Consider the following 12,655-nt stretch of genomic DNA (forward strand, 5'->3'; position numbering starts at 1 on the left):
CAACTAGTTTCCTCCGTAGGGAGATTCTTCCATTTGACAAGGAATTCGCGAATCTTCCATACGGGTCTTCCTATCTTCCTAACTTTGTCGGATAGGATCTCCTCTATTTCTTTAGTGTCTCTTTGTTTTAGATCGATGCTCGAACTCATGATTATATTTCGCTAGTCGTCGTCTGGGTCAGGGTGATAGGGCTTAAAGTTGCTCACATGAATTACTAGGTGAATTTTAATCCATGTGGGTAGCGCAACTCTGTAGGAAGTAACCCCGATCTTTTTAAGGACTTCAACCAGGCCTTCATATTTTCGAACTAGTCTCTGGTCCTTTCAACTACGGAATCTGATCTGTTCTGGTCTCAACTTGATGAGGACTTGGTCTCCTCCTCGGAATTCGAGGGGGCGACGTTTCTTGTCCGTCCATTTCTTCATATGCTTGGAAGCTTTCTACAAATATGCTTGGGCTATATCGGTTGTTTGCTTCCATTCTCTGGTGAAATTTTGAGCTTGAGGGTTTTTTCTTGCATAAGGATGATCAATAATATGGGGCAAAGTCAACTGTCGTCCACTTACAATTTCGAAGGGGCTCCTTCCCGTAGACGAACTCGTCTGACAATTGAAATAGAATTGGGCGACATCGAGCAGTTGTATCCAGTTCTTCAGGCCAGCGTCGACGAAGTGACATAATTATTCTTCTAGCAAGCAGTTGAACCATTCCGTTTGTCCATCAATTTGAGGATGATAGCTCGAGGAGATGTTTAAAGTCATTCCCAAGAAGGCGAATAACTCGGTCCAGAATGTGCCGATGAATCTACCATCCCTATCATTGATGATGCTCGATGGAATGCCCCATAACTTCACAATGTGTTTGAAAAATAGTTGGGGCTGTTAGTTCAGCCGAGCATAATTTGGAGGTGGGAACGAACGTCGCGTATTTCGAGAATCGATCTATATAACCAAGATGGCGTCATATTCCCCGACTTTTGGGAGGTGTATTATGAAGTCCAGGGACACACTTTCCCAAGGCCTTGTTGGCACGGGTAGAGGTTCCAAGAGTCCCGAGACTTTGGCTTTCTCGACTTTGTTCTATTGGCAAATGAGGCACGTCTTGGTATACTGCATGATGTCGTCTCGCATATTTGGCCAGAAGTACCCCTTTTTTATTAAGGCATATGTTCGTTGCCACCCAAGGTGTCCGGCCCATAAGGTATCATGACATTCTTGAATGAACTTCTTCCTCAGTTCTCCTGCTCTTGGAACGTATAATCTGTTTCCCTTTGTCATTAGAAGGTCTCCCTCGACCCAAAACTGACGTATCTTCCCTGCTTTGGCTAGTTCAATGACGGCTTTGGCCAATGGGTCTTTATGTAAATGTTCTTTGATGATGTCGCACATCGATCCATCAATCTTACTTGAGTGAATATAGGCTAACATGCACAGGGCCGCATGTTCGCACTTCCGACTCAGCGCTTCGGCTGCTTGGTTACTCTTTCCTGCCTTGTGTTCGAATTTGAAGTCAAATTTGGCCAATGACTTCTGCCACCAAGCTTGTTTTACCGTCAATTTTGGTTGATCGAAGAAGTGGCAAATGATGCTGTTATCCGTCTTCACCACGAACTGTGATCCCAAGAGGTACTGTCTCCAGACTCATAGGCATTGGACCACAGCCAACATTTCTTTTTCAGAGACAGTGTACCTCCTTTCAGCATCATTGAGCTTTCGACTTTCATAAGCGATGGGGTGACCTTCTTGAATAACGACACTGTCGAGGGCAAAGTCAGAAGCATCCGTCTCTATTTCAAATGGTTTAGTAACATCTACTAACCCGAGGACAGGACCCTTTGTCATGGTTGCCTTCAAATCTTCAAAGGCTATTTGACATTCGTTTGACCACGACCAAGGGTGGTCTTTCTTTAGGAGTTCTGTTAATGGGGCAGCTCATCGTGAAAACCCTTCGACGAACCGCCTATAGTAGTTTGCCAATCCTAGGAAGGATCACACATCGGATACTGAAGTAGGGATTTTCCATTCTTGGATAGATTTTATCTTATCGCTATCCATACCGATCTGTCTGCAACTGATGACATGTCCAAGGAAGTTGATATATGTTTGTCCAAAGGCACATTTTTCTTTCTTGATGTATAGTTGATCCTACCGCAGTTTGTCAAACACTAGCTTCAAGTGCACCTTGTGCTCCTCTAGGGTTGTGCTATATATAACTATGTCGTCGAGGTATACTACGACGAACTAATCCAAGTATTCATGGAAAACCTAGTTCATTAATGTGCAAAACGTAGCTGGGGCATTTGTCAAACCAAAGGGCATTACCAGGAATTCAAAGGCCCCATATCTTGTTACACACGTCGTCTTGGGTTCGTCCCCTTCGGCGATACGTACTTGGTAGTACCCTGATCGTAGGTCCAACTTTGTGAAGTATTTGGCTCTGTGAAGCTGGTCAAACAAATCGGATATTATCGACAGTGGGTATTTGTTGTATACCGTCACCTTGTTTAAGGCTCTATAATCTATGCACAGACACAACGTCCCATCCTTCTTTTTCTAAAATAGCACGGGAGCTCCGTAAGGTGCTTTTGTCGAGCGGATGAATCCTGCCATCAACAACTCATCTAGTTGTTTCCTCAATTCGACTAGCTCAGGGGGAGCCATCAGGTATGCATTCTTTGCTGGGGGTTTAACCCTAGGGAGGAGTTCAATTTCGTGATCAATGCCTCGATAGGGTGGTAGTGTTTGTGGTAAGCTCTATGGCATTATGTCAGCATAAATGTCTAGTACATCCTTGATTTCGCTTGGAACAGTTTCCTCAGTGGTCATTTCTTCCATCAGGGGTATAGCCATAAATGTAGGTTCCTCTCGTGCGAGTACTCTCTTCAATTATATGGCTGAGGTCATTCTAAGATTACTTGGTTGCTTGATGCTTGCAAGTATCACTGTGGGGTTGTGGTCGGTGATCACCAAGCATTGGGATAACTTTGTGTTCTAGGAGGAAGTCCATCCCAAGTACCACGTCGAAGTCATCCATGCGAACCACGACAAGGTCCATTTCTCCTGTCTCGGTCCCTAATTTGAAGGGGACTCTTTTAGAAATTCCCAATAGGCAAGGCTTCGGAGTTGATAGCTTTCATTTTTCCGGGGTCTTTTTCTATTGTGAGTCCCAATCTTCGTGCTTCTTGGTCGGCGATGAAGTTGTGGGTCGAGAGTTTATTATTGCATCTACGAATATGAGTCCTTTCTCTATTATCTACTTTGGGTCGACCTTCCGTTGGAGGGCTAACAAGAATTTAAGCGCACCCATTCGGGGGTTGTCCTGATCTTCCCTTCTGTCTGGCATAGTCTCGACTCCTGTATCATTGCTCTCTTGAATGGACACTGGAGTGCATTGAGAGAGGCCCGATGAGGACAGTAGGACAGTCTGTGGGGGCCTTTACACAACAGGCATTGTAAAGGTGTCGTCGGATAGTTATTTTGAGGGTAAGGTCCTTGAGACGTCCCCGCTTGGTTATTCTTAAGAGGTCTATCTGTCCACCCACTTGGTCTGTCGTTACTTCCCTTTAGTCTATTGGGGCCTTCATTTCGATGACCTGGAGGTCTATATCTTTTGCCCTCAGTGTTTGGGGCCTGTGTCATTTTTTTTGGAAACTCGCTTCATTCCCAAAGTCTAGGAGTCTCTTAGCACTGGCAATTGTAGTAGCTAGATCTTGAACTTTTTTCTCATGTATTTTTGTTTTGGCCCACGGTTGTAACCCATTTATAAAAAAAATACCTTGTCTTTCTCTTATGTGCCCCTGATATCTAGCATCAGGGTCAAGAACTGTCTGATATAGTCTCTTATGCTTCCAATTTTTTCATTGCCATGTGTTCCACGTTTTCGGGGAAGAATTGGTCGCTCAACTCTCTTTTGAGGTCTTCCCACGAGTCAGTGGTGCACAATCCATTCTCGATGTCTTGCACCTTTGTACGCCACCAAAGTTTTGCATTGTCTATGAGATGCATTAAGGCTACTGTCACTTTTATGTCGTCGGTACAAGTCGTTGTGGCTTTGAAGTACTGTTGGACATTAAAGATGAAGTTCTCCAACTCTTTGGCGTCCCGGTTTCCTTTGAAGGGTCTGGGGTCTGGGAACTTCAGTTTGTTGGATCCTGTATTAGTTTGCCCAGTCGTGATGTTCTCCACGGCTTTCATTGTCTCTCCAATTCGGGTGTTCATGTCGGCCATCTTTTCTTGGATGGCATCGATAGTTGTTCTAAATTTGTCAGCTAATCCATTGAACAAACTCATCATTGTATTTTGTAGCACATTGAACTCTTCGTCACGTCCCTCCTTGTGCGCGATAGAGCTATCGGGGCTACCAGAAGGTCTTGAGCTGCTCTAAGAGCAACTCTCTCTTCGAGCGAGGCCACCCGAAACATTAGTTCTACGATTGGCAACCCATCCAGACAGTTGCCCATTGCGTCGATTTGTACAACTTTTCCATTCAATTCCGTCACCCGTTCTTCCAAGAAGCGGATGGTGTCAGGGACTTCTTTGAGGAACAACATTTCCTCCTCTATTAAAGTAAGCCGGTCGGCTTGTAATTTGGGTGTCAACTTTGTCGTCGACATAGTTTCGGTCTTTGCTATGTCACAGAGCTAACTTGCGATTGTGCGGCACTTACTTTCCAACGACAAGTGAGCTAAGTCAATTCGTTCTTGCGTCACCTACGGCCAAGCGACGTATGCTCGAGCCTCTGGCCTCGATTTAAGAGAAGGTTTTTGAAAACGACGGCAGAGAGAGATTTTTTAAAGAGACGTTACATAAGCAAGCAAGAGAGTAATAACAACGGCTCACAGTATATAACCTTAGGTAGGGAGAAGTTGACAACCAGTCATATCCCCCATAGTACATTTTGAGGCATTTCATGTCTGACAGGCCTAGACATGATTTTTCTGAAACGTCATACTCCATAAAAATACAAAAGAAAAACACTAGAACATGGAAAAACATAAAGGGGTTGGCTTGTCATGGGCATGCGGCCATGAGCAACACGCCTTGGATGAGCATGACTGTGACACGTGGCACACTCAATGTCGGGTCGGAGCACTAGTATGTTTCACACGTGGGTTCTCGGGTTGTCAATTCGGGTAGTGGGCTGCCAACCTCTAAATCCTATCAGACATGAGTTTTTTCGTCAATTTCTTCCCGTGAATGCTTGCTTGACACGCGTCATCTCTTCCGGTGACGCGCGACCTCTTTTCTGCCTGACATGTGTCTCTACCCTCGTCTAACGCGTTCTTCTTCCCCTTCAACATTGCAAATTCCAGAAACTCAATTATTTTTCATTTTCTTTGCATTTTTGTATTTCTTCCTACGTTACTCAACTTACACTACTCTCCGATTACCCCTTGAAAATTTAAATAAAATCTTTTTTTACTTATTAGAGCTCAATAGCTATATCATTCTTTTTATGGGATCAAGAGTAAATCTCACTCTTTTTACTTAGATCACACTATTAAAAATGTTGGAAGTTTTAAATAATACACAACTATCTTAAAATAAATAAATAAATAAAATAAATAATAAATAAATAAAGTGAATTTACGAGTTTGAGCATAAATTTTATCCTCACAATATAAGTCGTGAGAAATTGTAACAATTGTTGGAGAATTATAGAGAAAAAAATGAAGTTAAATAAGAGGAAAATAGGGCACAAATCATAATTTAATTTAAATTATTAATTTGAGTTAAAAAAAAATCAATGATGGAGATATTATTATTATTATTATAACTTAACCAAAGGTCAAAAGTTTTTTTTTACCGTGCAATCTGACATTAATTTTTTTTATTGACCTTATGTTCTCCTCTCCGACCGATGTGAGATCTCACAATTCATCTCTTTCGAGGCCCACCGTCCTCGTTGACATTCATTCCTTTCTCCAATCGATGTAGAATCCAAATAGATGTGACTTTTTTTTGTGCGAAAACATTCATTTAAAATCATTCTCAAAATGATGTCATGGACTACTATGTTTGCATTAAAAGCTTGTAAATAAAACAACGAAAAAACCAATGTGAAATATAAATAAATCAAAGAGAAGATTGAAAACGACGCCCTAATCTAAACTAAGATCTACAAAAATGAAATGTGACTACCCTAGCACAAGCTCTATGGTCTTCAACGCGACGTCGTCGTTAACAGTACAAATATTTGTATTTTAAAAAATACTCACTAAGCGACCCACTATTGAGGTCAGGGAATACAAACATACAACATGAATGAGACCTATTATTTAAAATCGTCGTTTCTTAGGCGAATTTATAGTTCGAGCAAATTGAATGTGTAGTACTTCTCTACACACGACCCACACGTGCGAGCATGGGTCGACCAAGCGGGCTCGTACACTCCCTGGGCTTACTGGTCGGGCTAACTTCTCTAGTGCTATTGCCAAACACCCAGAGGGAATAGCGACCGTCGTAGCATCATGATAAACATGATGATCATTTCCATCACATAGTGTACGTGTCTGTACTCATCATAAAAGGGAAAGTATCCCGATGCACGTAAATATACGATTATGCATGAGGTCCTCATAATTTTTCATTGTAAATAAACCATGCTAGACAACCCTCATTCATTTCACACATATTATACTCGATAATATGCATGCATAAACTCTTATAAAATCATTTCATTCATAGCATAACTTTAAAATCATAGCTTAGAGGTTGTGCATTGTAAAATTCTTTATTTCAAAACACATCATAACATGTCGTAACATATCATAAAATAACATAATTCATCTTAACATAATTTGACATTTCATTTATACTATAATGTTATTTGATATATGTTGGCATATCATATAGTGACACATATCATAGCATCAAACGTATGACACGTGTAGGGTCATTGGACACGTGTCATCGTACATAAAACAATTTTTCCAACCAAATTGATAGTAAAACCACTTACTTTAGAAAGAAAGAAAATGATAATTTTTGAAGATTGATAATAATTTTTGAATCAACATTTGATTTTACATTTGATTTTAGAAAGAAAGGAAATGATAATTACAAAATTAGATGTAACTATAAAGTTTTGGAATAAAATATTTTAGAAAGATTCATCCACTTCATTCATTCTAATCTCATCTCAATCACCATCATATATTAAAGGAAAAATGCGGTCAGCCATTGACTTGCTTCGACGCCTCCAATTCTCTTATAGCCCATTCTATTGATTGAACAGAGTCGCACATAAATCCAAGCTGGTGGAAGGGCATTTGAGCACGAGGAATAGGATAAAGCACAAGAGTATTTTATGGCGGCTTCGAAGCTCCAAGCATTCTGGAACCATCCTGCTGGCCCTAAAACCAGTTAGTTTCTTCCATTTTTCACAATCCCTGCTTTAGTTCTTGTTCTTTAGCGGTCAAATTCAAGTATGGTATCTCATTTTTCCTTTCGTCTTAGGTCAGAAGAATCTGGATCGCGAACGATCCATTTTCAATTTGATTGATTGCTTAAATTTTGCTCCGATGATCGTTGATTTTCAGATGCCAGATGATTTTATAGAATGATTAATGCAAAATCTAAAACGAGTATCTACCAACTATTAGTCACTCAAATTGAAACTATATCGTGAATGATCTACATAATCCAATAACTTCGTATTCAGAATCCATAGGCTACGTTCTTTCTCGCGAATGATCTTAATTCAATATTTCTTCGGGTTGTGTTCTGCGCAATTGAAGGCGTAAGGACATCCCGAGCAGAGGAAAAATTCAGAGGAGGAACCTTCAGATATTCCACTCGGTAAGACTCACTAGATGTACTCGGACCCTTGGGCAACCTTTTTATGAATAGCTACCCCAATTAGACCACCCATAATACTATTTGATGAGCGGTGTAAAATGAGCTTAGTTCATGTTGGGCTCGACTAGTTAGGGTGAAATATGTCCTTGTCTGGGTAAGCTAGCTGGTTGAGCCAAAGTCTCATTAGATAGTTTTGGACAATTTTTTCCCACATCTGGGCTCTTATTTGCTTGTTTCTGCTTCATGATGAGGTTAACGTTACTAACTCCTTTTGGTTGTAGTGTGATAAATGGAATGTGTGTCTTTTGTCGAAATGGAATGCTATCTTTTTATTTTTTTCTTTTTCCTTAATGGGTTAAAGGCGGGGTTCCGTTATAAATTAAATATAGTATACCCAACCCAAATCAGCATATTCTTTTGTTTTACACCCCGTAATTCTTCCTCAGCTAGGCTTCGACAAAATAGGAAAGCAAATACAAGTATTAGTAGAATAGCAAAAATGTGTTCCTCGTCATTAATATGTTTACTTGCGGTAATTGTGACCTCTCGGGAGAATTGATGACTGCATCAAAGATGCACTTGCTAGTACTAGTACATCTGAGAATTCTTAATTTGCTAGTACTAGTTGTTAATAGACCTAAAATGTGGAACAAAGGATTATGCCAGACCTACACCGAGGTATTGATGGTGATTCTCAAATATCGGAGAACAGAATTTGATAGGATGAGATAGAATGCAATAGAAACAAAAACACAGCTTCTTAATGCCCATTGCCCATCATTCTACAAGTTCTTTTCTTATAGGGCATTACCATAGGAACCGTAATTCTCTAGTTAGAATCTTTTTTCTCAAGAAATTGGCGCGGACTTTCGCATATTATTGCGGTGCCGGTACATCTGTCTTCATGTTAATGATCTTCTACTCTTTCGTTTTCGATCAAGTAATGTTGGTATGTTTCAAGTGACTGCATATCTGAACTGAAGGAAACTTGTTCAATTCATCACTATATAATGACCCCTTTTGTACTTCTTTCCAGATTAAAACATTATTTGTTATTCGTAAATAAACAACAAAAACTATATCTCTTCCTTGCTTCTCATTTTATGGTTTCTTATTAGCTTCTCTAGAATTGATATATAATGGTTGTGATGATTACAAGGCTTCTTTGTTTTCAACTAAAATGAGCAATCAGTAGAGGATTTCTGTGAGCTAATTCCTCTTTGTAATACAGTTCACTTCTGGGCACCAACCTTTAAGTGGGGTATCAGTATAGCCAATATTGCTGACTTCTCTAAGCCACCAGAAAAACTTTCATATCCTCAGCAAATAGGTATGTGTTCTATAGCAAAGGTCATTCAAGCCATGTAAAGTTTGCACCTTCCCAGTTCTTCTCTCGCCTCTATCGTTTCACACGTGCACTCATATTGCAATTTTGAGAAGATTAGTAACTTAATTTCTGTTCCCTACTATTATGGTTTGATTTTGTGTTCGAATAATTCCTTTATTAACGTTTTTTTCCCTCTTATCATATGCATCCAGCTGTTACAGCCACTGGAATTATCTGGTCACGTTACAGCACTGTGATCACACCGGTAAGTTAAAGAAATGACATGACTAATGATTGATGAAACATAAAGTGATAATAGTGTGACCATATGAATGACCCATATTTTGTAAAATATCACTATTACGAAGAGTGTTGGGCTTTCACCTCTCTTGATTAGTTCTTCTAGCCTGCTTAAGCTAAATGTTCTCGGAAGTGGCTTTGATAGCATTGAAGCATAAGACCTTGTCTTTGTCTTTTAACAAGAACCCACATAAGTAAGGGTGCAATCATTGCTGTACTAAGTAGGGGAAGGATAGATTCATGTTAAAGCTTTGAAAGTTTTCCAGCATACATGGAGAGAAAAAGGACAGCTAGAGAAAGGATACCATCACTTTCACTTGTGTTTAAGTTTTGTTTAGTTTTTAATTTGATTCTAAGTGTGGCCATTTGAATCGGGAATTGCTATGACCTTTATCATAGTTCTTGAGACCACCTTTTAGACTGGTCTGCAAAACAAAAAACCTTTGCCTTCTTTGGAGATCTTGCTCTCCGTAAAGCTTCGAGGATTCACCAGGGAGATTACTGGTGCCACTATGAAGTCCTTGAAAAGAAAACTTGCAAGAATAGGCACTTGATTTATCAAGAATCCGAAGCCTTCTATCTTCATTAATGGTGAGAAGGCCACCATAAATTTTCTCCATCAGTTCCAGCCAATCTTTCCACCTTCTAATCCAAAAGATTCCTCCCAAGTTCTCAAAAGTTTGAGTGGTTGGTCTTTACGATCTGTTCCCTCCTGAAAGAAGTCTTTCAATTGCTTGTCTGGGTATTACCAAAAATCTCCCTTTTCCACGGTTTAAGTTTCTTTCTTAGGGCTTGCAAGTTCTTCATGATTGAAGATTCATTATCCAGGTCTCTGGAAGCAATTTCATCTATCCTCTAACATAGTGAAGACAGAAGGATGCTTCAATCAGCAGTTTCCAAAATCGAAGGAGAAGGGTAGGGAAGCAATCCGTTGTCATTCTATCTAGCCAGTTCACTTTATCATCACAGTATTTCCCCACCCATTCCTTACAGATGAGAAGTTGGTCATGCATACATGGCTGCACTTCTGACATTTGAATTTGTAAAACGCCAATTTCTAGGATCGAAACCAATGAGAGGTGGATCATTAATCACTCGAGGAAGTTTCGTTGCTTGCCGAAGTCCATTCGTATTTTTGTGCATCTACTAGTGTTTTTTTTTTTTTTTTTTTTTTTTTTGTAACTATCCTTTAGACCTTGTCCTTTTGGATCGAAACCCTTTTTTGTATAGTTAGTTTAGTGAGAGGCAATCCTTTTATTAGGGTTTTTCCTGAAGATTATGCTTGGGACTATCCTGAAACATTGAAATCACCACCTATGACCAAGTCACAGGAACAGACTGCCAGGTCTTCCAACCTTAGCCAAAAAGCGACCTCTTCGATATGAAAACAAATGATGAATCCAACTAATTAAAATAAATACCTTCCAAACCATATCAAGAAATGTCCCGGCTTCTTGAACTCCAGAAGACTTAATATAGGGCTTTTTCTACAAACAGCCACAATTTGGCTTTCTTGCAGTAATACAAGTCTGGATTTTACCCTCCCATGTGAAAGTGTTGATCAAGCATCCCTTCTTACCGTTGCTTCAAGCCCTCTTAACATTCCAACTTGAGATTCTCGTTGATTATTTCTCTTTGTAGTGTCACTTATCTCTCAAGCCTTGATCATAATAATTGTGTAAGGGAGCTCATTGAAGGAGTTTGTAACTGCCCAAGCCCACCACTATTAGATATTGTCCTCTTTGGGTTTCCCTCAAAATTTTCAAAACGCGTCTGCTAGTGAGAGGTTTCCACACCCTTATAAAAGGTGTTTCGTTTTCCTCCCCAACCGATGCGAGATCTCACAATCCACCCCTTTGAGGTCCAACGCCCTCGCTGCCGCTCGTTCCTTTCTCTAATCAAGGTGGGACCCCTCCAAATTCACCCCACTTTGGGGCCCAGCATCTTTGCTGGCACATCGCGTCATGTCCAACCCATTCGGGGCTCAGCCTCCTTGCTGGCATATCGCTCGGTGTCTGGTTCTTATACCATTTGTAACAGCCCAAGCCCATTGCTAGCGGATATTGTCCTCTTTTTCCTTTTTGAACTTCTCCTCAAAGTTTTTAAATAGAGGTATAATTATGGGTATTATATTGTAGAATCTTGGCCGAGGGAAATATCTTGGTTGAACCATGGAAGTATTTAACTGTAGAATTGTGTATTCCCAAGTATCTCTATGTGGGCTAAACTAAACATTTAACTAATCAGCACGGACCCATCGTTTATTCTTTGTACCCTGTTTGGTCCGTCTTAAGGTTGCTATTTGCATGTGTTTGACAGTAGTTTGAAGAAACAGATATAAATAATAAATCTCCTTTCTTAAACCTTCCTTCCAAGTACCTTGTCCAGCTAAACTAATTTGACGAATTAACATATGAATGTACCTTAAATTGTATCTTAGCTAATGGCTACACTTTTCGGAAAATGCAGAAGAACTGGAACCTTTTTAGCGTCAATGTTGCAATGGCAGGAACTGGCATCTACCAATTGACAAGAAAAATACAGTAAGTCGTCGCTCCCCTAGCCTCGTAAATATAAATACTGCATGGTCCTTGTGGGACGTGGGGATGTTGTTGTGCTCTTTAGTCTAGGATACATATTTCAACTTGGAGCCTTATTATCAATGGATCGATTTGATCTTAACTTATACTTCACTTTTTGCATCAATCATGTACATCTATGCAAATAGTTTTAGAATATAATTTTGTCAAAATTGTTTGTGAAGGAGCGAACTTAATTACATGGAAAGATTATTATTACTTTAAACTTTGCATAGTTCTTCATTTTGCCATCGTAGATGGCCGACTAATTCAACATTTCATTTGCAAATGTACCAGGCACGATTATTTCTCCAAGGAGGAAGTGGCTGCCGTCGAAGAATGAGACCAAATATTACATTATTTGCCTCAGTGATCACCTGAATTTCCCTTACATCCATGTGTTGCCCCCCTCCAAATCTTACCTAACAAAAGCTCCATGAATTTCTTTTGAATTTCTTTTTTTTTTATTACGAATCAATTCTTATCCTTTATTTTACTACCTTTATTTTACTTTTGTAGCTATGAAACTAAGCTTGAAACTGTTTCGAAAAATAAACGAGATCCTGATTTACGCAACACCTTCTATGAAACTGTAACGGTCTAAGTTCACCGCTAGTAGATATCGTCCTCTTTGGACTTTTTCTTTCACG

At 39.9% G+C, this 12,655-nt stretch overlaps 1 protein-coding gene across 1 annotated transcript; it reads left to right on the plus strand.

Moving 5' to 3' along the window:
• Nucleotides 1–7,156: 7,156 nt before the first annotated feature.
• On the plus strand, nucleotides 7,157–12,583 carry LOC111432600 (mitochondrial pyruvate carrier 4-like). The gene is made up of 5 exons (XM_023069539.1): nucleotides 7,157–7,363; nucleotides 9,031–9,129; nucleotides 9,339–9,391; nucleotides 11,896–11,969; nucleotides 12,303–12,583. The coding sequence occupies exons 1-5, from the start codon at nucleotides 7,309–7,311 to the stop codon at nucleotides 12,346–12,348; spliced, it is 327 nt and encodes a 108-aa protein (XP_022925307.1). The 5' UTR covers nucleotides 7,157–7,308; the 3' UTR covers nucleotides 12,349–12,583.
• The last annotated feature ends 72 nt before the right edge of the window (nucleotides 12,584–12,655 follow it).

This window comes from Cucurbita moschata, unplaced genomic scaffold (assembly GCF_002738365.1).
Source record: "Cucurbita moschata cultivar Rifu unplaced genomic scaffold, Cmos_1.0 Cmo_Scf00039, whole genome shotgun sequence".
Classification (NCBI taxonomy): domain Eukaryota; kingdom Viridiplantae; phylum Streptophyta; class Magnoliopsida; order Cucurbitales; family Cucurbitaceae; genus Cucurbita; species Cucurbita moschata.

What these genes read in the sequence shown, in the direction of transcription:
- LOC111432600 (XM_023069539.1), top strand. Translation starts at nt 7,309, where the DNA reads ATGGCGGCTTCGAAGCTCCAAGCATTCTGGAACCATCCTGCTGGCCCT. An exon ending in ACAGCACTGTGATCACACCG is followed by an intron (nt 9,392 to 11,895) that starts GTAAGTTAAAGA and finishes CGGAAAATGCAG; the next exon opens with AAGAACTGGAACCTTTTTAG. An exon ending in CAATTGACAAGAAAAATACA is followed by an intron (nt 11,970 to 12,302) that starts GTAAGTCGTCGC and finishes CAAATGTACCAG; the next exon opens with GCACGATTATTTCTCCAAGG.